The sequence below is a fragment of the Schistocerca piceifrons genome, chromosome 9 (genome assembly GCF_021461385.2).
Source record: "Schistocerca piceifrons isolate TAMUIC-IGC-003096 chromosome 9, iqSchPice1.1, whole genome shotgun sequence".
Taxonomy (NCBI): Eukaryota; Metazoa; Arthropoda; class Insecta; order Orthoptera; family Acrididae; genus Schistocerca; species Schistocerca piceifrons.
In genome coordinates this window covers 201,397,636-201,423,602 of record NC_060146.1, presented here as the reverse complement: position 1 = coordinate 201,423,602, position 25,967 = coordinate 201,397,636, and the positions used below count along the sequence as shown (strand labels likewise).

The 25,967-nt window shown below is 43.5% G+C and overlaps 1 protein-coding gene and 1 non-coding gene across 8 annotated transcripts in view; both read right to left on the bottom strand.

Moving 5' to 3' along the window:
* LOC124717311 (gastrula zinc finger protein XlCGF57.1-like) overlaps nt 1-25,967 on the bottom strand; it is a 119,068-nt gene that overhangs the window by 31,967 nt on the left and 61,134 nt on the right. For 5 of the 7 annotated variants that reach the window (XM_047244140.1, XM_047244141.1, XM_047244137.1 and 2 more), the window contains 2 exons: nt 14,266-14,483; nt 8,147-8,402 (listed from right to left, as the gene is read on the bottom strand). In XM_047244140.1, the coding sequence (XP_047100096.1) occupies nt 8,147-8,402; nt 14,266-14,483 (474 nt within the window). The remainder of the gene's footprint in view (nt 1-8,146; nt 8,403-14,265; nt 14,484-25,967) is intronic. The other 2 variants (XM_047244142.1, XM_047244139.1) reach the window with 1 other exon arrangement.
* On the bottom strand, nt 9,567-9,641 carry Trnat-ugu. Its single transcript has one exon. It is a non-coding gene; the product is annotated as a tRNA-Thr (tRNA).

Genomic DNA, 25,967 nt, shown 5'->3' with positions numbered 1-25,967 from the left:
TTCAGTTACTGTCTTTCATTAGCTTGAAGCCACGTAAAGTGTGCCTTGGCACACTGAGCAACAAATAGTGGATTTTACAAAGACCTCTGAACTTGGATCAAGATTTTTCTGTAGATACTGTAAAAATCTTTGTTATTTTGCATAATGCTGTGCATGACAGAGACAGCTGTGAAAATGAAGAAATTTTATTAATAATTATTTGACTTTAATTAATGCAGACAGCTAGACAGGTAAAGAGAGAACCTCAGAAAACAATGTGGGAACACAGAGATGAAAATTTAATATTTGGAAAAGTTGATATTGCTCTGTTTGCATTAAACACATTTTTGGACATGACACAATAACACATCTTTAAGTATTTGAACAACAACTTGTTTTTATGCATACTATTTAATATCCAGTCCAAAAAATTGATGTTGCTCTGTAAATGTTTCTTTGTATCACTTCTGGAGTAGTGTTCAGTAGAGTATCTTACATTACACCTATAATATTATGAGCAGAATACAACTATTTAACTGAATTTGCTCACAAATAATCTGCAAATGTCAGTTTACACAGTCAGTTAATTGTAGATAAAAAATTTTAATTCACTTAAGGTTAACATATTATCTCTCACATTAAATAAACAAAAAATATTACAGATTTCAAATTACAATGGAATGGAACAATTTTTATTAAACATATCTAATTACAGTTACAATTTACAAATTATTTCTCAATGTAAAATTTACAAACAAATTCTAAATGTACAAGTTAGATACTCCTCATTGGTCCACAGTTAAGAAATGTGTGACACTGTATGACCCAGAATTTTTTACCTGATATACAGTAAGTACTGTTCCTGAATTCTGGCAGTCCTAAACATCAGAAATATTGATGCGTCTCACGTGTTCCAGGCCAGACAGAGTTGGTGATGAGGTGGCAGGGTGTGATGAACCACATCATGAGTGTGGGAGTTGCTGATAAGTAGCCAGGTTTTCAATTAAGACCCGTTCCAACTCCTTTCTAGTGATTAATTTCAGGTGCTGTGGTATTGCACGTAAATGTGGTAATAAACTCATGAGAAAGAAATAGTCTTCACCATACTCTTCACACTTTTGATTCTTGGAAGTCATAGCTTCTAGGTATACTAGCTTAGTTTTCTCCAATTGTATTAGATTGTAAATTGGATCTCCTTTCTTTCGACGAATTTTTTTTGCCAATTTTGGCAGTTTTTGTGCCATAATACATTTGTCTGGAGTTAAACAGTGGGTTCTTTCATCATCAGCTTGTTCTGAAAATGAATCCTCTTCCAGTTGTGTTCCTTCATTATACAATGCATCTCGTACATCTGTCTCGTCGACCACTGAGTGTGTTGCATCGGTTCTCTGGGGTTTTGAAACATTTCCAACAAGATGCTTTGAAGCATGTGTGTCTTTTAAAAAGTGTATTTTGTGGAAGTACTTCCGTTTAGAATCACTGCCCAATGATGGTGAACCTGTTGACAAATTATCTTTCAGAAGCTCACATTGGTATGCACCTTAAATTCTGCCATTTTGCTTTCACTCTGGAAGCTAAATACACACACATGATAAACCAGTTTTTATCAAACTGTTCACACAAACATTTGTAAAATGGTAACACAATAAAAAGAGATAGCTAAAGTGCAGATGGGTGAAGAAAAGTATTGTGGCTTTCTTGATTCTGTGTGGATATGTTAATGTTTTGTCATGTTAGAGGCAGCCAATGGAAGCACAGCACACATTATTAACGTATCATTCATGATAACTGCACCTCTTAACCCATCTGCACTTTCACCCAAGATACTTAGTGACATAAACAAAATTCTATTTCAGGTAACTTTCTACAGGAATAGCCTTCAGATCATTGGCATTATCATTCAGAAGAACACTACATACAATCACCAGCATTGCTTATGAAACATATGAAGCCATCTGGGTGAAATTGCAAACAAAACACATGCCTTTTCGGACTACAGAAGATATTTACAAAATTGTGAATGATTACGGGTGGCAGGGGAATTTTCCCAAGTGCATATAAAGCACTGATGACAAATGCATCCACATAAGACAAACAGTACTTCCCTATCAACCTTCAAGGCATTGCAAACGTCACCTAAAGATTTATAACAGTGAATATACAAGCATATGGGAGTCAGAGTGACAAAAGCGTCTTTGCAGATACTTCTCTTTATCACCACTTGGAAAATACTGTGCTGAATAATAACTCAGCAATCCACTGCCAGGAACAGAAGGCACTCTCGATTTCATATACTGCTTGGCAATCAAGGATAGCCTCTGAATGAATACTTGATGAGGGCATATCATACTGGACACAATATGGATCATGAAAAGGAAATCTTCAATTACCTCCTGTCTAGAGCCAGATGAGCAACTGAATATGTCTTTGGAATCCTTGTAAGCAGATAAGAGATATCTGAAGACAGAGATTCAATTTTATCCTGGACATGTTGATACTATTGTTTCCAACTACATAGCATTGTCACCGATACTGAAGGAATAAGTGAGAGCAAGTCTCTATGAGTGGATAGCAAAACTAACCAGTACAAGAAAGATGATGATAAAGATGTTGACAAATGTATCCTCCATTTTAATCGGTCTTTAAGGAGAGTATATGAAATGTGTGAAGCATTTAAACAATATTTCATTGGCAAAGATGTACCTCAACATAACTATTTAGCTTAATCTTGCTCTGGAACACTGAATTATTTTTGAATTACATTATGTAAAATGTTTTTGTATCTATGTATGCACAACATTTTTAAATATTCTCATTATGCAATTATAAATTCTGTTTCTGTGATTGCAGAGAATAATGATTAACACTTTGGGAGATCAGCTACTTAGAAGAATACCAGATCTAGGAAACTGGGCATTTACACTGTTATTTAAATCATTACTAGCACATATGTAACTGATGTATCTTCAAGAGTAATACAAACTAAGAAAAGACCAATCATCAAAATTTATTTTCACATTTACTTCAGTTTTTTAACAGATTACCAATTTTAAAATAATTATCACATAATGTATAATTATACCCCTAAGAAAAAAGTGCAAGGGGGCTACTGTGCAATTTCTTCCTGTTGAGCTTCCCAAATTTCTTACTCGGTCAACAAACGTGATGTATTTATAGCGAAATTATAGCAAACTGTAAAACATAAAGAGTTGTTGTTGTTGTGGTCTTCAGTCTGAGACTGGTTTGATGCAGCTCTCACTCTATCCTGTGCAAGCTTCTTCATCTCCCAGTACCTACTGCAGCCTACATCCTTCTGAATCTGCTTAGTGTATTCATCTCTTGGTCTCCCTCTACAATTTTTACCCTTCACCCTGCCCTCCAATACTAAATTGATGATCCCTTGATGCCTCAGACCATGTCCTACCAACCGGTCCCTTCTTCTAGTCAAGTTGTGCCACAAACTCCTCTTCTCCCCAGTTCTATTCAATACCTCCTCATTAGTTATGTGATCTACCCATCTAATCTTCAGCATTCTTCTGTAGCACTACATTTCGAAAGCTTCTATTCTCTTCTTGTCCAAACTATTTATTGTCCTTGTTTCACTTCCATACATGGCTACACTCCTATAAAAATACTTTCAGAAACAACTTTCTGACACTTAAATCTATATTCGATGTTAACAAATTTCTCTTCTTCAGAAACGCTTTCCTTGCCATTGCCGGTCTACATTTTATGTCCTCTCTACTTCGACCATCATCAGTTATTTTGCTCCCCAAATAGCAAAACTCCTTTACTACTTTAAGTGTCTCATTTCCTAATCTAATTCCCTCAGCATCACCCGACTTAATTCGACTACATTCCATTATCCTCATTTTGCTTTTGTCAATATTCATCTTATATCCTCCTTGCAAGACACTGTCCATTCCGTTCAACTGCTCTTCCAAGTCCTTTGTGTCTCTGACATAATTACAATGTCATCGGCGAACCTCATAGTTTTTATTTCTTCTCCATGGATTTTAATACTTACTTTGAATTTTTCTTTTGTTTCCTTTACCGCTTACTCAATATACAGATTGAATAACATTGGGGCGAGGCTACAATCCTGTTTCACTCCTTTCCCAACCACTGCTTCCCTTTCATGCCCCTCGACTCTTACAACTGCCATCTGGTTTCTGTACAAATTGTAGATAGCCTTTTGCTCCCTGTATTTTACCCCCGCCACCTTTAGAATTTGAAAGACAGTATTCCAGTCAACATTGTCAAAAGCTATCTCTAGGTCTACAAATGCTAGAAACCTAGGTTTGCCTTTCCTTAATCTATCTTCTAAGATAAGTCGTAGAGTCAGTATTGCCTCACGTGTTCCAATATTTCTTCGGAATCCAAACTGATCTTCCCTGAGGTCAGCGTCTACCAGTTTTTCCATTCGTCTATAAAGAATTCGCATTAGTATTTTGCAGCTGTGACTTACTAAACTGATAGTTCGGTAATTTTTACATCTGTCAACACCTGCCTTCTTTGGGATTGGAATTATTATATTCTTCTTGACGTCTGAGGGTATTTTGCCTGTCTCATACAATATGCTCACCAGATGGTAGAATTTTGTCAGCACTGGCTCTCCCAAGGCTGTCAGTAGACCTAATGGAATGTTGCCTACTCCCGGGGCCTTGTTCCGACTTAGGTCTTTCAGTGCTCTGTCAAACTCTTCACACAGTATCATATCTGCCATTTCATCTTCATCTACATCCTCTTCCATTTCCATAATATTATCCTCAAGTACATCGCCCTTGTGAGATAAGCCTCCACATCCTTAGATTTGTCCTCTAGCCATCCCTGCTTAGCCATTTTGCACTTCCTGTCGATCTCATTTTTGAGACGTTTGTATTCCTTTTTGCTTGCTTCATTTACTGCATTTTTATATTTTTACCTTTAATCAAGTAAATTCAATATTTCTTCTGTTACCCAAGGATTTCTACAAGCCCTCGTCTTTTTACCTACTTGATCCTCTGCTGCCTTCACTACTTCATCCCTCAGAGCTACCCATTCTTCTGCTACTGTATTTCTTTCCCCCATTCCTGTCAATTGTTCCCTTATGCTCTCCCCGAAACTCTGTACAACCTCTGGTTTAGTCTGTTTATCCAGGTCCCATCTCCTTAAATTCCCACCTTTTTGCAGTTTCTTCAGTTTTAATCTACAGTTCATAACCAATAGATTGTGGTCAGAGTCCACATCTGCCCCTGGAAATGTCTTACAATTTAAAACCTGGTTCCTAAATCTCTGTCTTACCATTATATAATCTATGTGAAGCCTTCTAGTATCTCCACGCTTCTTCCATGTATACAACCTTCTTTCATGATTCTTGAACCAAGTGTTACCTACAATTAAGTTACGCTCCGTGCAAAATTCTACCAGACAGCTTCCTCTTTCATTTCTTACCCCCAATCCCTATTCACCTACTATGTTTCCTTCTCTCTCTTATCCTACTCTCAAATTCTAGTCACCCATGACTATTAAATTTTTGTTTCCCTTTGTTACCTGCATAATTTCCTTTATCTCGTCATACATTTCATCTATTTCTTCATCATCTGCAGAGCTAGTTGGCTTATAAACTTGTACTACTGTAGTAGGCATGGGCTTTGAGTCTATCTTGGCCACAATAATGCGTTCACTATGCTGTTTGTAGTAGCTTTTTTTCTTCATTATTAAACCTGCTCCTGCATTAACCCTATTTGATTTTGCCTGAGCAAAAGTCTTGTTCCTCCTGCCACCGAACTTCAATAATACCTACTACATCTAACTTTAACCTATCCATTTCCCTTTTTAAATTTTCTAGCCTACCTGCCCGATTAAGGGATCTGACATTCCACGCTCCGATCCCTAGAATTCCGGTTTTCTTTCTCCTAATAACGACGTCCTCCTGAGTAGCCCCTGCCCGGAGATCCGAATGGGGGACTATTTTACCTACGGAATATTTTACCCAAGAGGACACCATCATCATTTAATCATACAGTAAAGCTGCATGCCCTCGGGAAAAATTACGGCTGTAGTTTCCCCTTGCTTTCAGCCGTTCGCAGTACCAGCACAGCAAGGCCGTTTTGGTTAGTGTTACAAGGCCAGATCAGGCAATCATCCAGACTGTTGCCCCTGCAACTACTGAAAAGGCTGCTGCCCCTCTTCAGGAACCACACGTTTGTCTGGCCTCTGAACAGATACCCCTCCGTTGTGGTTGCACCTACGGTACGGCCATCTGTATCGCTGAGGAACGCAAGCCTCCCCACCAACGGCAAGGTCCATAGTTCATGGGGGCGAAGAGCTCGTGGAACATGCATAATTATGCATGAGAAAATCTCCCTTATTAATTTTAAGAGATGCTGCATAATCTTAAGACTGGTATTTGGTATGCAATGTCTGCTGTCTGCATCATAATGCAATTCTTTCATGAAACTGTCAGTGCTGTGCAGTATGTCCAGAAACTGATTAATCCATATGTGGATCAACTCACAGAATGTGACTGACTGTAGGGATATTTTCAGCAAGACAGATCAACAGTAGACACTACCTTGACAACCTTGTGACAAGTGCGTACGGTGTTCCACGGAGAGAAGACAATCAGCAGAGACAGTGCAATCTCCTGGCCATCTCGATTGCCTAATCTCTCTCCTTGTGATATTTACCTGTGGCGTGTATTCAAATAATCCTCACACACTGGAAGAGCTACAGCAGAATGCTGAAAATACTACTGCTGCTATCGCTCACTCAGAACTGCTATGCATGTCTCCAGTTTGACAAATAGGATGTAGTGCTGCATGGATGTAAACAGTGGCCATTTGCAGCATCTTCTATGAGTAAAAAAGGCCGGCACTATGTCACAGTAGTTGTACAAGGCACATCACATGACAGTGTACATGTGATGTGTTACGACAGGCCGACCGGAGTGGCCGTGCAGTTCTAGGCGCTACAGTCTGGAACCGCGAAACTGCTACGGTTGCAGGTTTGAATCCTGCCTCGGGCATGGATGTGTGTGACGTCCTTAGGTTAGTTAGGTTTAAGTAGTTCTAAGTTCTAGGGGCTGATGATCTCAGCAGTTAAGTCCCATAGTGCTTAGAGCCATTTGAACCATTTGTTACAACAGTGAAAGGAACCTGTGACAACTGGAGGTACTTTATTTTACTTATTTTATGTTTACCATTAGATACATGTTTAATTTTTTGTCAAAAGAAACCCAAAACCATGTTCTCAAATAGTGTTTTGTTTCTCCACTAGACAGTTCCACAAGTTCCTCCAAAAATCATAACACAACACACACACAAATGTCATACTAACAAACATAAATCCACATGATGATGGAGGTTTAAACCTTTGAAACTTGTCGTGGAGATAGATAAACAGTAACTGGTAACAGTAAACTTGTTGTTTTGTTTAGAGTATTGTCCTGTTGAAAAACAGCACAATACGGTCGCACGAGTGGTAACACATGAGGGTGTAGGATGTCTGTGACATACTGTTGTGCCATCAGAGTTCCCTCAACTGCTACCTCAGATGTCATGTGCAGAAGTAAAGGGTTTGCAATAGCCTCGGTGTACAATACAGTGATCCTACCTTATGGTGATCAGACTTGGACAACCGGAACCTTGACAATGAGTATGCTTGCTCTCATGTTTCCACATTGCCCAACTTCAAGCCTCTGTCACATCCAACTGCCACAAAAATCTGAATATTGTACAATTTGACCTGCTGGCCAAGTGGAGACCCACAATTAGGTCTCTCTCTCAAAATTTGTCATGTACCAAAAAAGCTGTCTCACATGAGAACGTGGCATATCTGTGTCCTGTCCTTCACAATGATCAATCAACACACAACACTGTTCAATCCCCTTACATACCCTACCAGCCCTGGTAACAACACTAAACATAAACAACACGAATTCACTCTGATAGCCACACTCCCTATCAGAGAGAATTGCAACTCCAATTGTTTACACACCCACTGATAGTGTGTACGAGTATGTAGTTATGTTGACATCCAACCATGTCCTCTTGGTGCTTAACTTTTTGTCAGACAGTGCATTTGAAAAAAAAAAAAAAAAACCACACAGTTTGTCTGTTTTTCAACATTACATATCAAACTGTTCTACTGAGAAATGATGAAAGATTCCACAAATACGACTTACCATTATGCTTGAGAAGGTGAGTCTTGAGTGCGTTCTCACGTGTGAAGCACTTGGGGCAGTACATGCAAGGGAAGAGTCCCCCCTCCTTGTGCATCCTTTCGTGGGTCTCCAGGCGGTAGTGGCTGTGGAACATCTTGTTGCACTGCGAGCACTGGTACTCCTGCTTCTCACCGGGGCTCCGCACCCTCGCTGTGACGGCAGGCACGGCCCTGCGGACGTATGGGCGTTTTGTCCTCCTCACTGGAGCCATTGTGTCCTAAGAAAAACAGGCAGTATGATCTATGTATTTGAGGAAAGGCTCAGACGGCACTCACAAAAAGAAACAGAAATAAAATCTCAATGGAGATTTTCCACCAGATTAAAACTCCGAGCACAAGTGAGACATAAATTTTTGTCTTCTGTGCGCACTAGTGTTACCAACTTGTTCATATAATCATGCCTCTCTTTCAGACTTAAATTTCTGCTCTGCTATTACATCTGTCTTACTTTTTCCATCTCTACAGAAACAGGTTGTGTACTTTGCTAAACTATGAGAGTACTCAGAAAGTAAATGATGCCAACAAGAAAGTGGAAAAATAGTATGTTTTGGAACATTAGGAGTAGATATTGCTAAGTTTTCAATTGGGTTAACAGAATTTATCGTATGAGCACATCACACGCTTACAGTAGCTACATACATTGATAGAGGAGTACACTATTACATCAGTAACAGAAATTATTGCCATACCAAAACAGGAATTAAGATGATTAGTTGCATTTTAAAGAACAAAGTTAAAATTTAATTCCCTATTTTATGAGCACTTGGATTAATTCTCTACATTTACAACTGGAGGGTTAATAGGTCTGGTACCAGAAAATTCATCTCTTGAAATTGTTTTATACCACAGTTGGTACATTGCTGTACACTTTGACTATGTATTATCTATAGGAGCAGTATTTGTAAATATAAGAGGTGTCACCCAATGACATCTCTTATTTGCAAGATTAACTATAAAGAACATATGACTGAAAACGCTATTCACAGTGATATTTAATAGAATAGAGTTAGCATTATTTCCCCAGCACATCCTAGGATTAGCATGTATGCCTCAATGATACTCAGATGATACACATGCCTATTTACAAATAATTATATTGTCAACTATTGGGCCTAGCATTTCAATTGTTGGGATTATTATTATTATCAAAATAATATTACAAACCATGATTACAAGCCATGCAGTTATATTCTGAGCTAATGTAATAGATCAATAGAATGAAAAACAACCCTCCAACAAGAAACAGTTATTCAGAACTTCCATTAATTTCTACATTTTAATATGGCAGATTGGTACAGTACAGTTATGAAATGATAATTAAATGGACACCCTAGCTGCAAACAGGCGTTGATGTACTTCATTGGGGACATGTTGAAAATGTGTGCCCCGACCGGGACTCGAACCCGGGATCTCCCGCTTACATGGCAGACGCTCTATCCATCTGAGCCACCGCGGGCACAGAGGATAGTGCATCTGCAGGGACTTATCCCTTGCACGCACCCCGTGAGATCCACATTCCCAACATGTCCACACAACTACATTTGTAGTGCGCCTAATAGATGTACAGTTAATCTTTACAAATAAAGATGTGACCTTGTATTAGGAAACTAATGGCAACATGATAAACTGCATCATCACAATGTGGATCATCATCATTAATGGAGTAATTATCATTCTTTGATGACCAGATGATAGTTATATTATTATTAATGAGAATAATGGTACGTTATGTCCTTAGTTATCGGTTACACAAACCAAAAAATGCTTCATAATCATTTAATTCAAACCCTCTGAACAGCTCTATCTGCCATTATATTATTTTTTACTGTTTTACCATCACTACAACTATTATATATATTAGATGACTCTGCTGATGCAACAATCACAGTTAAAACTATAGGACGACAATGATACTGGAGTTATGAATTTCAGATTTTTTAGATTTTAAATTTGATACTGACGTAAAGCCAGAAAGAACTCTAGAAACTGATGGGTTTGGATCACTAGAATTAGATAACCACACAATTTTACATATAAATACAGAAGTCTAAACTGTAACCAGAGCACCAGACATATTACATTCCTGAGTGATACCACCACAAGGAGTGACAACTGCTGCAACGCCAGGAAGATTAAATCAAGGAAAATTCACAATAAATTGTCCAAACTAATTCAATGTTCAGAAATTTGTGGAGGAAGTCATAAATTTTTAACACCGACTATTGATAAATCTTCAGTAAAAATATTTATTTAATGATTATCTATGATAATTTAAGAAGTTTAGAGTGCAGTCTAAAATTGCTAAAAAATTAGTACAACTGGAATATCAGATGACTGAAATAAGTAATTGCCTCTTAATTAAAAAGTAATAAATTAACACCTACTTCAGATAGGGGAATTGTTGTTGTTGTTGTTGTTGTTGTGGTCTTCAGTCCTGAGACTGGTTTGATGCAGCTCTCCATGCTACTCCATCCCGTGCAAGCTTCTTCATCTCCCAGTACCTACTGCAACCTACATCTTTCTGGATCCGCTTGGTGTATTCATCTCTTGGTCTCCCTCTACGATTTTTACCCTCCACGCTGCCCTCCAATACTAAATTGGTGATCCCTTGATGCCTCAGAACATGTCCTACCAACCGATCCCTTCTTCTAGTCAAGTTGTGCCACAATCTCCTCTTCTCCCCAATTCTATTCAATACCTCCTCATTAGTTATGTGATCTACCCATCTAATCTTCAGCATTCTGCTGTAGCACCACATTTCGAAAGCTTCTATTCTCTTCTTGTCCAAACTATCTATTGTCCATGTTTCACTTCCATACATGGCTACACTCCATACAAATACTTTCAAAAACGACTTCCTGACACTTAAATCTATACTCGATGTTAACAAATTTCTCTTCTTCAGAAACGCTTTCCTTGCCATTGCCGGTCTACATTTTATGTCCTCTCTACTTCGACCATCATCAGTTATTTTGCTATAGGGGAATTAATACTGTTTAATAGCACAGACAGATCAAGCAAAGAGTGAAATTTAGTCCACAAAGGGAAATAGAAATAAAATCTCAATGGGAACTTTCCAATAGGTTAAAACTGTATGCTGGAGAGGGTCTCAAACTCTGATCTTTTGTGGGCAACACTGTTACCGACTGAGTTATTCAAAGATGCCTCTTGTTCAGACTTGCAATTTCCATTCTGCCAGTGCATCTAATCCTACTTTTCCACCTCAAGAGAAACAGCCTGTGTACTCAGCTAAACTATGAGGTAGTCTCAGAAAGTAAATCACATTGACAACCTGAACAGCAGTAACACCTGTGAACAGTTCTGAACTGCAGCATGTCCTATGTTTATTGGGCTACTTCTGTACATAATTGCCTACAGATTGTACACATACATCAGAAGTCAACTTCTATTCTTTTATTTCCATAGGCACTGTTATATTTTTACAGGTTACTACCAGCACTCTGGAAATCTTCCAAAAGGGCAAAGATGTGGAAGTTTGATGAGATCAAATCTAGACTGAATAGAGGCTGACTGAAAAAATGCCACAGTCATTAACACACTAGACTCTGACTTGAGAGGAGTATAATTGAAATCCCTAAGTGATCACCAAGGTTTAGATTTTTCATAGTTTGCTTGGATTTCTTAAGGCAAATTCTAGAGTAATTTCTTTGACATTGATACATCACTGTTTAATGAGGTAAAACATTCTTTCAGACACATTGCTGTTATCTTTCTGTCTTCTTTTAGAACACTAGCTGTCTCAGTACCTCTAATTTGAGATCTCATGCTGTGCAGCCATATGAAAGTGAGCATTATGGGGGAATACCAACTGTGTGAAAAGTGTCCATCTTTTTTTTCATATGGTAGACTTAACAGCTTCTCTTTAGTGAACACCACCAATCAGTTTGGATCTGTCCCAAGAAATGTGCCATTCCAAAAGATCTTCAGCACGGTTTTTCCTGTGAACACTTGTGCCTCAATTATTTGTCTCTCTTTAGTGCAGAGACAGTGAGTGTTCTCAGCCCATTGATTGTCTCTTACTCTCTGGTTCATAGTGGTCCTCTGATGGCCTCGTCTCTCGCAACAGTTTAAGTGTGAATGGCATAATCTTCACACATTCCTCCAGACAGTCGGCAGTGCAGACTTATGATCATCACATAGCCACCTTCATCAGATGGCCATTTACACCTTTTGCTATAGCCACGGTTATCATGTATGATACATCCAGGCCTGTGATTCCTGCTGTATTCTGCAACAATTTCATCAACAATGCCATACTTGTTGGCCAAGATTCATTCTTTAACCTGGTGTTTCACTGTAATTGTTAGCACGCTGATGGATCTTCCGGTTGCTGGTCGTCACTGACCTCGTGCCTTCAATTTTCTAAATTCTTTTCATGCATTCAAACATGCTTCCTTTATTTAAACACTCCATACTGCAGCCACATGATGAATAAACTATTATCAGTGCATTATAGCATCCATTCTCAATGAACACTTTGATATGTAGTGCTAGAAACATACTGGACGAAAACCACCTCAGCTCTGAAATAAATCATTTAACCTACAGTATGGCTACTGGGCACTTGAAATAAAGTTAGCTCTCTTTGGCATAAAGCCTGTCAAACAACAGAATACTGTTAGCATATGACATTCTTTCCATTCTGCGTAGCAACATCGAGTAAAACTGTACTATTCTAAACAACTATGGGATTAAAACTGAGTGGTGTGCCCTGTGAAAGATTCCATGTGAATGTGCCAAAACATTCCACATGGGAAAAATATATTAAAAAAAGATGCTGTGACTTACCAAACGGGAAAGCGCTGGTAGATAGACACAATAAAAAACACAGAAACACACACACAAATATCAAGCTTTCGCAACCCACGGTTGCTTCATCAGGAAAGAGGGAAGGAGAGGGAAAGACGAAAGGATGTGGGTTTTAAGGGAGAGGGTAAGGAGTCATTCCAATCCCGGAAGCAGAAAGACTTACCTTAGGGGGAAAAAGGGACAGGTATACACTCGCGCGCGCGCCCGCACACGCACGCACGCACGCACGCGCACACACACACACACACACACACACACACACACACACACACACACACACACACACACACACATATATATCCATCCGCACATATACAGACACAGATATGTCTGCTTGTGTCTGTATGTGTGCGGATGGATATGTGTGTGTGTGCGCGTGTGTATACCTATCCTTTTTCCCCCCTAAGGTAAGTCTTTCTGCTTCCGGGATTGGAATGACTCCTTACCCTCTCCCTTAAAACCCACATCCTTTCGTCTTTCCCTCTCCTTCCCTCTTTCCTGATGAAGCAACCATGGGTTGCGAAAGCTTGATATTTGTGTGTGTGTTTTTTATTGTGTCTATCTACCAGCACTTTCCCATTTGCTGTTGCTCAACACTGTCTTACGAATTAGCACAAAATCTTGTTTGAACAGACACAGGTTCTAGACCACACGTCAAACTACTGGCACTCAATCATCAAGGAAGCTGGGAAAATCATGGTGTGCCAACAATTTGAATAGAGATACAAGATTTTTCCTCAGCAGTATGTGCAAGGGAAATTCAACACCAAGAGCCTGCATATGAGTATGTTTCATATTATACATTGTGACAGGAACAAAAATGCTCCGAGTAATGTTTCACTGTTGGCACCAACATAGTCTCTGGTTGCCGTGGGCAATGCTACGTTGGTAAATCTGTGTAATTCTGCTACCTCTTCAACAGACAGTTGCTTCCCCGGACAAAAAGGTGGTGTTTATTGCCAAAAGATCAAATTTTCATAGAGAAATAATGTGACGAGTGCACCAAAAACATTTCATACAACTGTTCTGATATGGTGAGCAGGGACAGTGTCACTACCGTATTGTATGCATGTGCCTACTTTACAATCAATGGTGCAGCTTCACGGAATACTGTTATAGAACTGTGGTTGCTCCTGTAACACAGTACCTTCTTGTGACTATATCTGCACAGAAATTATAATTCAATTGCAACTGTCTGTTGACCTTACCCGTGTAGCTCCAGCAGTCTGTCGTACGTTCTGAAGTGCTCACCTCGGGCGAGGTGGAAGAGGACGGCACCCCGGCAGCCGGCATGTCGACGGCGTGTGCAGAGTGGAGGTGGCGCATGAGCATTACGGAGCTCGAGCACAGCTGGCCGCAGAGTGCGCATGTGAGGCGGCGCTGCAGCTGGTGAGACAGCATGTGGCGCGATAGCGACGCACCGTCCGGCAGCTGCAGGCCGCACTCCAGGCATGACGCCACCCCGACTGCTGTGTAAGAATTATAACTGTCGACGTGTGAAACAGTACAGTGTGCGACAGAAAGAACTCACAGGTTTGGTAAGCTAACATCTGTAGCTGCTGGGTGGATATAATTAAATTGCAGCTACTCATGGAGGTCTACTGTAGGCTGTAATTATGGGACGGCTACAAAACTTGGTAGATATGCTAATGCCTTAGCGTGGAACTGATCTGCGCTGGAAGAAAGTCAGTTTGAGTACTTGCCATCAGGTACAAATCTGTGCTGTACACAGTTTATATGACAGTATGACATCCACACTGTCATTTGACAAGCCATAACATGCGTGAACGGTACGGCTATCGAGAAGAGAAAATGTGTGCTATTAGTGAAACAGTCCCCCCATGAACCATGGACCTTGCCGTTGGTGGGGAGGCTTGCGTGCCTCAGCAATACAGATGGCCGTACCGTAGGTGCAACCACAACGGAGGGGTATCTGTTGAGAGGCCAGACAAACATGTGGTTCCTGAAGAGGGGCAGCAGCCTTTTCAGTAGTTGCAGGGGCAACAGTCTGGATGATTGACTGATCTGGCCTTGTAACATTAACCAAAACGGCCTTGCTGTGCTGGTACTGCGAACGGCTGAAAGCAAGGGGAAACTACAACCGTAATTTTTCCCGAGGACATGCAGCTTTACTGTATGATTAAATGATGATGGTGTCCTCTTGGGTAAAATATTCCGTAGGTAAAATAGTCCCCCATTCGGATCTCCGGGCAGGGACTACTCAGGAGGACGTCGTTATTAGGAGAAAGAAAACCGGAATTCTAGGGATCGGAGCGTGGAATGTCAGATCCCTTAATCGGGCAGGTAGGTTAGAAAATTTAAAAAGGGATTGGTTGGTTGGTTTGTGGGATTAAAGGGACCAGACTGCGACGGTCATCGGTCCCTTTTTCCAAATACAAAGAACACCCACAGAGAATAAAAACGAGGAACAGAAGAGATCACAGACGAGACAGAACAAGAGAAACTGAGACAAAGACAAGACAAAACGAACTAAAACCACACAGAGTGTGACGGTGGTTGGCCGACCATAGAAATAAAAAAGGAAAAGCCAACCACTTAGAAACACATTAAAAAATCAGTTTAAAATCATAGGCCAAAGGCCAGAATCAACACAAACCAATAAAATAAAACAGAAACACTCAGATTAAATGATAAAATCCCCCTGCCCGAATAAAACGTAAAACCAAGTCAGCCATAGTGGAGTCGTCTGTTAAAAGGGCAGGGAGCGTAGCAGGCAGCGCAAATGTCTGCCTGACCACAGCTAAAAGGGGGCAGGCCATCAAAATGTGGGCCACTGTCAAAGCCGCCCCACAGCGACATAGAGGAGGGTCCTCCCGGCGCAGTAAATAACTGTGTGTCAGCCGGGAGTGGCCAATGCGGAGCCGGCAAAGAACTACTGAGTCCCTGCGAGTGGCTCGCAGGGACGACCGCCACACAGCCGTCGTCTCCTTGACAGCACGGAGTTTATTGCGCATTGTCAGTTCGCGCCATTCATCGTCCCATAGCGCCAAGATTTTGCGGCGGAAGACTGCCAGCAAATCAGTCTCTGGGAGGCCAACGTCCAGAGATGGCTTACTGGTGGCCTCTTTCGCCAGGCGGTCAACATGTTCGTTACCCAGGATACCGACATGACCGGGGGTCCACACAAAGACCACAGAGCGGCCGCAACGGGCGAGAGTATGCAGAGACTCCTGGATAGCCATCACCAGACGAGAACGAGGGAAACACTGGTCGAGAGCTCGTAAACCGCTCAGGGAATCGCTACAGATAACGAAGGACTCACCTGAGCAGGAGCGGATATACTCTAGGGCACGAAAGATGGCGACCAGTTCAGCAGTGTAAACACTGCAGCCATTCGGCAAGGAACGTTGTTCGGAATGGTCCCCTAGAGTGAGCGCATATCCGACACGACCAGCAACCATCGAACCGTCAGTGTAAACAACACCAGAGCCCTGATACGTGGCCAGGATGGAATAAAAGCGGCGGCGGAAGGCCTCTGGAGGGACTGAGTCCTTAGGGCCCTGTGCCAAGTCGAGCCGAAGGCAAGGGCGACGAACACACCATGGGGGTGTATGCAAAGTAGCCCGGAAAGGAGGTGGAACAGTGAAACTCTGAAGCCCAGAGAGAAGCTCTTTGACGCAGAACGCTATTGTACAACCAGACCGGGGCCGACGTTCTGGCATACGGACGACTGACCGCGGGAACAGGAGACGATAGTTTGGATGCCCGGGCGAGCTTAGAACATGGGCAGCATCAGCGGCCAGCAAACGTTGGCGTCGGAACCGCAGTGGAGGTACACCTGCCTCCACTAGTACGCTGTCCACAGGGCTGGTGCGGAAAGCACCAGTGGCAAGGCGTATCCTGCTGTGGAGAATTGGGTCCAGCACCTGTAACGCAGATGGGGATGCTGAGCCATAAGCCAGGCTCCCATAATCCAGACGGGACTGGATTAACGCCTGGTAGAGCCGTAACAGGGTAGAGCGGTCGGCGCCCCAGCGGGTGTGGCTCAAGCATCTCAGAGCGTTTAGATGCCGCCAACAAGTCTGTTTAAGCTGCCGGATATGAGGCAGCCAAGTCAACCGGGCATCGAAAACCACCCCCAAAAACCCGTGGGTCTCCACCACAGCAAGGAGTTCGGTGGCAAGATAAAGCCGCGGCGCAGGATGGACTGTTCGGCGCCGGCAGAAATGCATAACGCGGGTCTTGGCTGCCGAAAACTGAAACCCATGCGCTACAGCCCAAGACTGCACCTTACGGATAGCGCCCTGTAGCTGACGTTCAACAGCTGCAATGCCAGTAGAGCTGTAGTAAAGGCAGAAGTCGTCAGCATACAGGGAAGCGGAGACAGAATTTCCCACGGCCGCAGCAAGCCCGTTAATGGCTATTAAAAACAGGCAGACACTTAAAACAGAGCCCTGTGGCACACCGTTCTCCTGGACGTGGGAGGAACTATACGAAGCCGCGACTTGCACGCGGAAGGTACGATACGACGGAAAATTTCGGATAAAGATCGGCAGAGGGCCCCGAAGACCCCATCCATGAAGCGTAGAAAGGATGTGATGACGCCATGTCGTATCGTACGCCTTCCGCATGTCGAAAAAGACAGCGACCAGGTGCTGACGGCGGGCAAAAGCAGTACGGATGGCCGACTCGAGGCTCACCAGATTGTCGGTGGCGGAGTGGCCTCTACGGAACCCACCCTGAGACGGAGCCAGAAGGCCCCGAGACTCCAGTACCCAATGCAAGCGCCGGCTCACCATCCGTTCAAGCAACTTGCAAAGAACGTTGGTGAGGCTAATGGGACGGTAGCTGTCCACCTCCAGAGGGGTCTTTCCAGGTTTCAAAACGGGGATGACAATGCCTTCCCACCATTGCGACGGAAACTCCCCCTCGACCCAAAGACGGTTGTAAAGATCGAGAAGGCGCCGCTGGCAGTCCACTGAAAGGTGTTTCAGCATCTATCTGACAGTGGATGCCATTTGGCCCAGGAGTGGTATCAGGGCAAGCAGCTAGGGCACTGCGAAATTCCCACTCACTGAATGGAGCATTGTAAGATTCCGGGTGGTTGGTGCGAAACGAAAGGCTCCGACGTTCCATCCGATCTTTAATGGAGCGGAAGGCCTGAGGGTAATTTGCAGAAGCGGAACTCAAAGCAAAATGCTCTGCTAAGCGATTTGCAATGACGTCGGAGTCAGTACACACGGCTCCATTCAGTGAGAGCGCAGGGACGCTGGCAGGGGTCCGATAGCCGTAGACGCGTCGAATCTTGGCCCAGACCTGCGAGGGAGTGACATGGAGGCCAATGGTGGACACATACCGCTCCCAGCACTCCTTCTTGCCTTGGCGGATGAGGAGGCGGGCCCGCGCACGCAGCCGTTTGAAGGCGATAAGGTGGGCTAAGGAGGGATGTCGCTTGTGACGCTGGAGCGCCCGCCGGCGATCTTTAATCGCTTCAGCGATCTCAGGGGACCACCAAGGCACAGCCTTCCGCCGAGGGGACCCAGAAGAACGGGGAATGGCAGACGCGGCAGCAGTAACGATGCCGGTGGTGACCGATTGAACCACCGCATCAATGTCATCAGTAGAGAGAGGCTCAAAAGCGGCAGTGGAGGAGAACAAATCCCAGTCAGCCTTATTCATAGCCCATCTGCTAGGGCGCCCAGAAGAGTGACGCTGTGATTGTGACGAAAAGAGCGGAAAGTGGTCACTACCACACAGGTCGTCATGCACACTCCATTGGACAGACGGTAAGAGGCTATGGCTACAGATGGAAAGGTCAATGGCGGAGTAGGTGCCATGCGCCACACTGAAGTGTGTGAAGGCACCATCATTTAACAGTGAGAGATCGAGCTGCGACAATAAATGCTCAACGATGGCGCCTCGACCTGTGGCCACTGACCCATCCCACAGAGGGTTATGGGCGTTGAAGTCGCCCAATAGCAAGAAAGGTGGCGGCAATTGGGCGACCAGTGCAGCCAGGACATGCTGCGAGACATCACCATCCAGTGGAATGTAAAGACTGCAGACGGTAACAGCCTGTGGCGTCCACACGCGTACAGTGACAGCCTCTAAAGGCGCCTGGAGAGGGACAGACTCGCTGTGCAGAGTGTGAAGGACATATATGCAGACGCCACCAGACACCCTTTCATAAGCTGCTCGGTTCTTATAATAACCCCGATAGCCACGGAGGGCGGGGGTTCACATTGCCGGAAACCAAGTTTCCTGCAGAGCAATGCAAAGGAAAGGATGAAGGCTGATAAGCTGGCGGAGCTCAGCTAGATGGTGGAAGAAACCGCTGCAGTTCCACTGGAGGATGGTATTGTCCATGGCGGAGAAAGGCGTGACGGGACTGGGAAGGCAGATTACGCCGCTGGGTCACCTGCTGCCTCCGATTGAGCACCCGTGCTAGTGCTATCCATGGCGTCTGAGGGACCGGCGAGATCGAGGTCCTCAGCGGATGCCAGGATCTCCACCTCGTCCTCAGACGCAGAGCTCGAAGGTGGCGGTGGGGTGGCTGCCACCGCGAGTTCCTTGGGCTTAGAGCTCTTCTTCTTTGATTTCTCACGCTGCTCCTTGGGTTTAACTGGCTGGGAGGGCTTCACCGATTCAGTCTCCGGGACTGAGGAGGATCGTGAAGCCCGTCGACCAGCTGATTGCGGGCACTTACGCCACTGTCGGTCGTCAGCCTTTCCACTGGTGGAAACCTGGGAAGGGAGGGACCCGAGGGACCCCTTGCGAGCGTGAGAAGCCGAAGAAGTTGGACACTTCTCCGGCTTAGAAGCAGGGACGGACATCCCTGATGGGGGAAACGGTGTTGCCCCTGAGGTAGGTGGCGTAGGAGCAACCCGGTGGGTAGAGCCCCCCACTGGCAAGGGGGCAGGAGGAGTTGTACCACTCAGCGATCCCGTCGGAAGTTGCGAAACTGATGGGGCGAGCACAGGTGTTGTAGCAGTGGCGTAGGATGACGTCATTCTCACGGGATGTAATCGGTCGTAGTTCCGTTTGGCCTCAGTATAAGTCAGTCGGTCCAGGGTCTTATATTCCATGATTTTGCGTTCTTTCTGGAAGATTCTGCAGTCTGGCGAGCAAGGTGAATGGTGCTCCCCGCAGTTGACACAGATGGGAGGCGGGACACATGGAGTATCGGGATGAGACGGGCGTCCGCAATCTCGACATGTGAGGCTGGAAGTGCAGCGGGAAGACATATGGCCAAACTTCCAGCACTTGAAGCACCGCATCGGGGGAGGAATATAGGGCCTGACATCACATCGGTAGACCATCACCTTGACCTTTTCCGGTAACGTATCACCCTCGAAGGCCAAGATGAAGGCACCGGTAGCTATCTGATTTTCCTTCGGACCCCGATGAACGCGCCGGACGAAATGTACACCTCTGCGCTCTAAGTTGGCGCGCAGCTCGTCATCAGACTGCAAAAGAAGGTCCTTATGGTAAATAACTCCCTGGACCATATTTAAACTCTTATGCGGTGTGATCGTAACAGCAACATCCCCCAACTTGTCACAAGCAAGTAACCGTCGTGACTGGGCAGAGGATGCCGTTTGGATCAGGACCGATCCAGAGCGTATTTTTGACAAGCCCTCCACCTCCCCAAACTTGTCCTCTAAATGCTCGACGAAGAACTGAGGATTTGTGGAGAGAAAAGACTCCCCATCAGCTCTCGTACAAACTAAGAATCGGGGCGAATAACTGTTACCTCCATCCTGAGACTTACGCTCTTCCCACGGCGTGGCCAGGGAGGGGAACGTTTTCGGATTGTACTTTTCAGCATTAAATTGAGCCCGAGAATGCTTAGAGACTGCTGGCGGCTGGCCGCCAGCGAGAGATGATGTGCCACGCTTCATTGCGGGTCATCCGCCCTGATGCCACCTACTCCGACCAAGGGCCTTCCCCACGGGCGCCACCCAGCCGCAGCAACAGCCACCTGGCAGGACGGCCATTGCCGGGAGTCCTGATGCCCTAAGGAGATGGGCATCTACTCCTTGGCATACATGGGGAGTTAACGGCGCAGGCATCAGTAGAGCGATCCCTGTGTTGTCAGGGGGCTACAACCAAGAGGGTACATGGCGGCCCCACCCACAACGGGCTGGCTACCGTGCTGGATCTTAGGTGCAAAACTGGCCAAGGTCGTCGTCGCAGTTAAAAGAAACACTGCAGATTGCAGCGTGGGAATCGCACCCAGGGACGGATCCTCGCCCAAGAGATGGAAAACGAGCGGGACCCCAGTGCAACGACGAAAAAGCCGGCTAAAGATCTCAACGCACGACGGATACAGTGCACCATGTAAGGTGCCCTTCCCCAATTGGCTCGCTCTTCGGAATAATTTAGAAAGATGGAGGTCAAACCCGAGAGGGGACCATCACATAAGGCCGAAACATTTGAGACTCCTTTTAGTCGCCTAGTACGACAGGCAGGAATACCGCGGGCCTATTCTTATCCCCGAACCCGCAGGGGGGTTTAAAAAGGGAAATGGATAGGTTAAAGTTAGATATAGTGGGAATTAGTGAAGTTCGGTGGCAGGAGGAACAAGACTTTTGGTCAGGTGATTACAGGGTTATAAATACAAAATCAAATAGGGGTAATGCAGGAGTAGGTTTAATAATGAATAAAAAATAGGAGTGCGGGTTAGCTACTACAAACAGCATAGTGAACGCATTATTGTGGCCAAGATAGACACAAAGCCCATGCCTACTACAGTAGTACAAGTTTATATGCCAACTAGCTCTGCAGATGATGAAGAAATTGATGAAATGTATGACGAGATAAAAGAAATTATTCAGGTAGTGAAGGGAGACGAAAATTTAATAGTCATGGGTGACTGGAATTCGTCAGTAGGAAAAGGGAGAGAAGGAAACATAGTAGGTGAATATGGATTGGGGGGAAGAAATGAAAGAGGAAGCCGCCTTGTAGAATTTTGCACAGAGCATGACTTAATCATAGCTAACACTTGGTTCAAGAATCATAAAAGAAGGTTGTATACCTGGAAGAATCCTGGAGATAGTAAAAGGTATCAGATAGATTATATAATGGTAAGACAGAGATTTAGGAACCAGGTTTTAAACTGTAAGACATTTCCAGGGGCAGATGTGGATTCTGACCACAATATATTGGTTATGAACTGCAGATTGAAACTGAAGAAACTGCAAAAAGGTGGGAATTTAAGGAGATGGGACATGGATAAACTGAAAGAACCAGAGGTTGTACAGAGTTTGAGGGATAGCATAAGGGAACAATTGACAGGAATGGGGGAAAGAAACACAGTAGAAGAAGAATGGGTAGGTCTGAGGGATGAAGTAGTGAAGGCAGCAGAGGATCAAGTAGGTAAAAAGACGAGGGCTAATAGAAATCCTTGGGTAACAGAAGAAATATTGAATTTAATTGATGAAAGGAGAAAATATAAAAATGCAGTAAATGAAACAGGCAAAAAGGAATACAAACGTCTCAAAAATGAGATCGACAGAAAGTGCAAAATGGCTAAGCAGGGATGGCTAGAGGACAAATGTAAGGATGTAGAGGCTTGTCTCACTAGAGGTAAGATAGATACTGCCTACAGGAAAATTAAAGAGACCTTTGGAGAGAAGAGAACCACTTGTATGAATATCAAGAGCTCAGCTGGCAACCCAGTTCTAGGCAAAGAAGGGAAGGCAGAAAGGTGGAGGAGTATATAGAGGGTTTATACAAGGGCGATGTACTTGAGGACAATATTATGGAAATGGAAGAGGATGTAGATGAAGACGAAATGGGAGATAAGATACTGCGTGAAGAGTTTGACAGAGCACTGAAAGACCTGAGTCGAAACAAGGCCCCGGGAGTAGACAACATTCCATTAGAACTACTGATGGCCTTGGGAGAGCCAGTCATGACAAAACTCTACCATCTGGTGAGCAAGATGTATGAGACAGGCGAAATACCCACAGACTTCAAGAAGAATATAATAATTCCAATCCCAAAGAAAGCAGGTGTTGACAGATGTGAAAATTACCGAACTATCAGTTTAATAAGTTACAGCTGCAAAATACTAATGCGAATTCTTTACAGATGAATGGAAAAACTAGTAGAAGCGGACCTCGGGGAAGATCAGTTTGGATTCCGTAGAAATGTTGGAACACGTGAGGCAATACTAACCTTACGACTTATCTTAGAAGAAAGATTAAGAAAAGGCAAACCTACGTTTCTAGCATTTGTAGACTTAGAGAAAGCTTTTGACAACGTTAACTGGAATACTCTCTTTCAAATTCTGAAGGTGGCAGGGGTAAAATACAGGGGGCGAAAGGCTACTTACAATTTGTACAGAAACCAGATGGCAGTTATAAGAGTCGGGGGGCATGAAAGGGAAGCAGTGGTTGGGAAAGGAGTGAGACAGGGTTGTAGCCTCTCCCCGATGTTATTCAATCTGTATATTGAGCAAGCAGTAAAGGAAACAAAAGAAAAATTCGGAGTAGGTATTAAAATTCATGGAGAAGAAGTAAAAACTTTGAGGTTCGCCGATGACATTGTAATTCTGTCAGAGACAGCAAAGGACTTGGAAGAGCAGTTGAACGGAATGGACAGTGTCTTGAAAGGAGGATATAAGATGAACATCAACAAAAGCAAAACGAGGATAATGGAATGTAGTCAAATTAAATCGGGTGATGCTGAGGGGATTAGATTAGGTAATGAGACACTTAAAGTAGTAAAGGAGTTTTGCTATTTAGGGAGTAAAATAACTGATGATGGTCGATGTAGAGAGGATATAAAATGTAGACTGGCAATGGCAAGGAAGTCGTTTCTGAAGAAGAGAAATTTGTTAACATCGAGTATAGATTTAATTGTCAGGAAGTCGTTTCTGAAAGTATTTGTATGGAGTGTAGCCATGTATGGAAGTGAAACATGGACGATAACCAGTTTGGACAAGAAGAGAATAGAAGCTTTCGAAATGTGGTGCTACAGAAGAATGCTGAAGATAAGGTGGGTAGATCACGTAACTAATGAGGAGGTATTGAACAGGATTGGGGAGAAGAGAAGTTTGTGGCACAACTTGACTAGAAGAAGGGATCGGTTGGTAGGACATGTTTTGAGGCATCAAGGGATCACAAATTTAGCATTGGAAGGCAGCGTGGAGGGTAAAAATCGTAGAGGGAGACCAAGAGATCAATACACTAAGCAGATTCAGAAGGATGTAGGTTGCAGTAGGTACTGGGAGATGAAGAAGCTTGCACAGGATAGAGTAGCATGGAGAGCTGCATCAAACCAGTCTCAGGACTGAAGACCACAACAACAACAACAACAACAACAGTGAAACAGTTTTATGTGAACAACAGGAATTACAGTGTTGCACTGAAAGAAAGACCTGATGAGAGGCCGATGTCATTAAATGGTTTAAAGGTGGTGATAATGAAATTTGAAAATATAGGTGAGTTTGGTTTGACACCTGGAGGAGGAGGGTGTCATCTACATCTACGTGATTACTCTGCTATTCACAATAAAGTGCCTGGCAGAGGATTCAATGAACCACCTTCAAGCTGTCCCTCTACTGTTCCACTCTCGAATGGCGCGCGGGGAAAATGATACATAAATTTTTCTGTGTGAGCCCCGATTTCTCTTATTTTATCATGATGATCATTTCTCCCTATGTAGGTAGATGCCAACGGAATGTTTTCGCAATCAGAGGAGAAAACTGGTGATTAAAATTTCATGAGAAGATCCCGTCACAACGATAAACGTCTTTGTTTTAATGATTGCCACTCCAATTCACGTATCATGTCTGTGGCACTATCTGCCCTATTTTGTGATAATACAAAACTAGGTGCTCTTCTCTGAACTTTTTCAATGTCGTCCGTCAGTCCGACCTGATGCAGATCCCACACCCCACAGCAGTACTCCAGAACAGGGCAGACAAGCTTAGTGTAAGCAGTCTCTTTTGTAGACCTGTTGCACTTTTTATGTGTTCTGCCAATGAATCGCAGTCTTTGGTTTGCTCTACCCACAACACTGTCTTTGTGATCATTCTAATTTAGATTATTTGTAACTGGAATCCTTAAGTATTTAGTTGAATTTACAGCCTTTAGATTTTTGTGACTTATCGCTTAATCGAAATTTAGCGGATTTCTTTTAGTTCTCATGTGAATAACTTCACACTTTTATTTATTCAGAGTCAATTGCCATTTTTTGCACCATACAGATATCGTATCTGAGTCATTTTGCAATTTGTTTTGGTCACCTGATGACTTTACAAGATGGAAAATGACAACATCATCTGCAAACGATCTAAGAGGGCTACTCAGATTGTCTCCTATATCATTAATATAGATCAGGAACAATAGAGGGCCTATAACACGTCTTTGGGGAACGCCGAATATTATTTCTGTTTTACTCGAGGACTTTCTGTCTATTACTACAAACTATGACCTTTCTGCCAGGAAATTGTGCATCCAGTCGTACAACTGAGGTGATATTCCATAGGCACACAGTTTGGTTTGAAAACACTTGTGAGGAACGGTGTCGAAAATCTAAAAATATGGAGTCAATTTGACATCCTCTGTCGATAGCACTCATTACTTCATGAGTATAAAGAGCTGGTTGTGTTCTGCAAGAATGTTATTTTCTGAATCTGGGCTGACTAGGCGTCAGTAAATCATTTTCTTCAATGTACTTCATAATGTTGGAACACAATATATGTTCCAAAACCCTACTGCAAATCTACGTTAGTGATATAGGCCTTTAATTCAGCAGATTACTCCTATTTCCCATTTTGGGTATTGGTGTGACTTCAGCAATTTTTCAGTCTTTAGATACGGGTCTTTCTGCGAGGGAGCGGTTCTATATAATTGCTAAATATGGAGCTATTGCATTAACATACTTTGAAAGGAACCTGAGTAGTATACAATCTGGACCGGAGCCTTTGCCTTTATTACGTTATTTGAGCCACTTTGCTACACCAAGGATATCTACTTCTA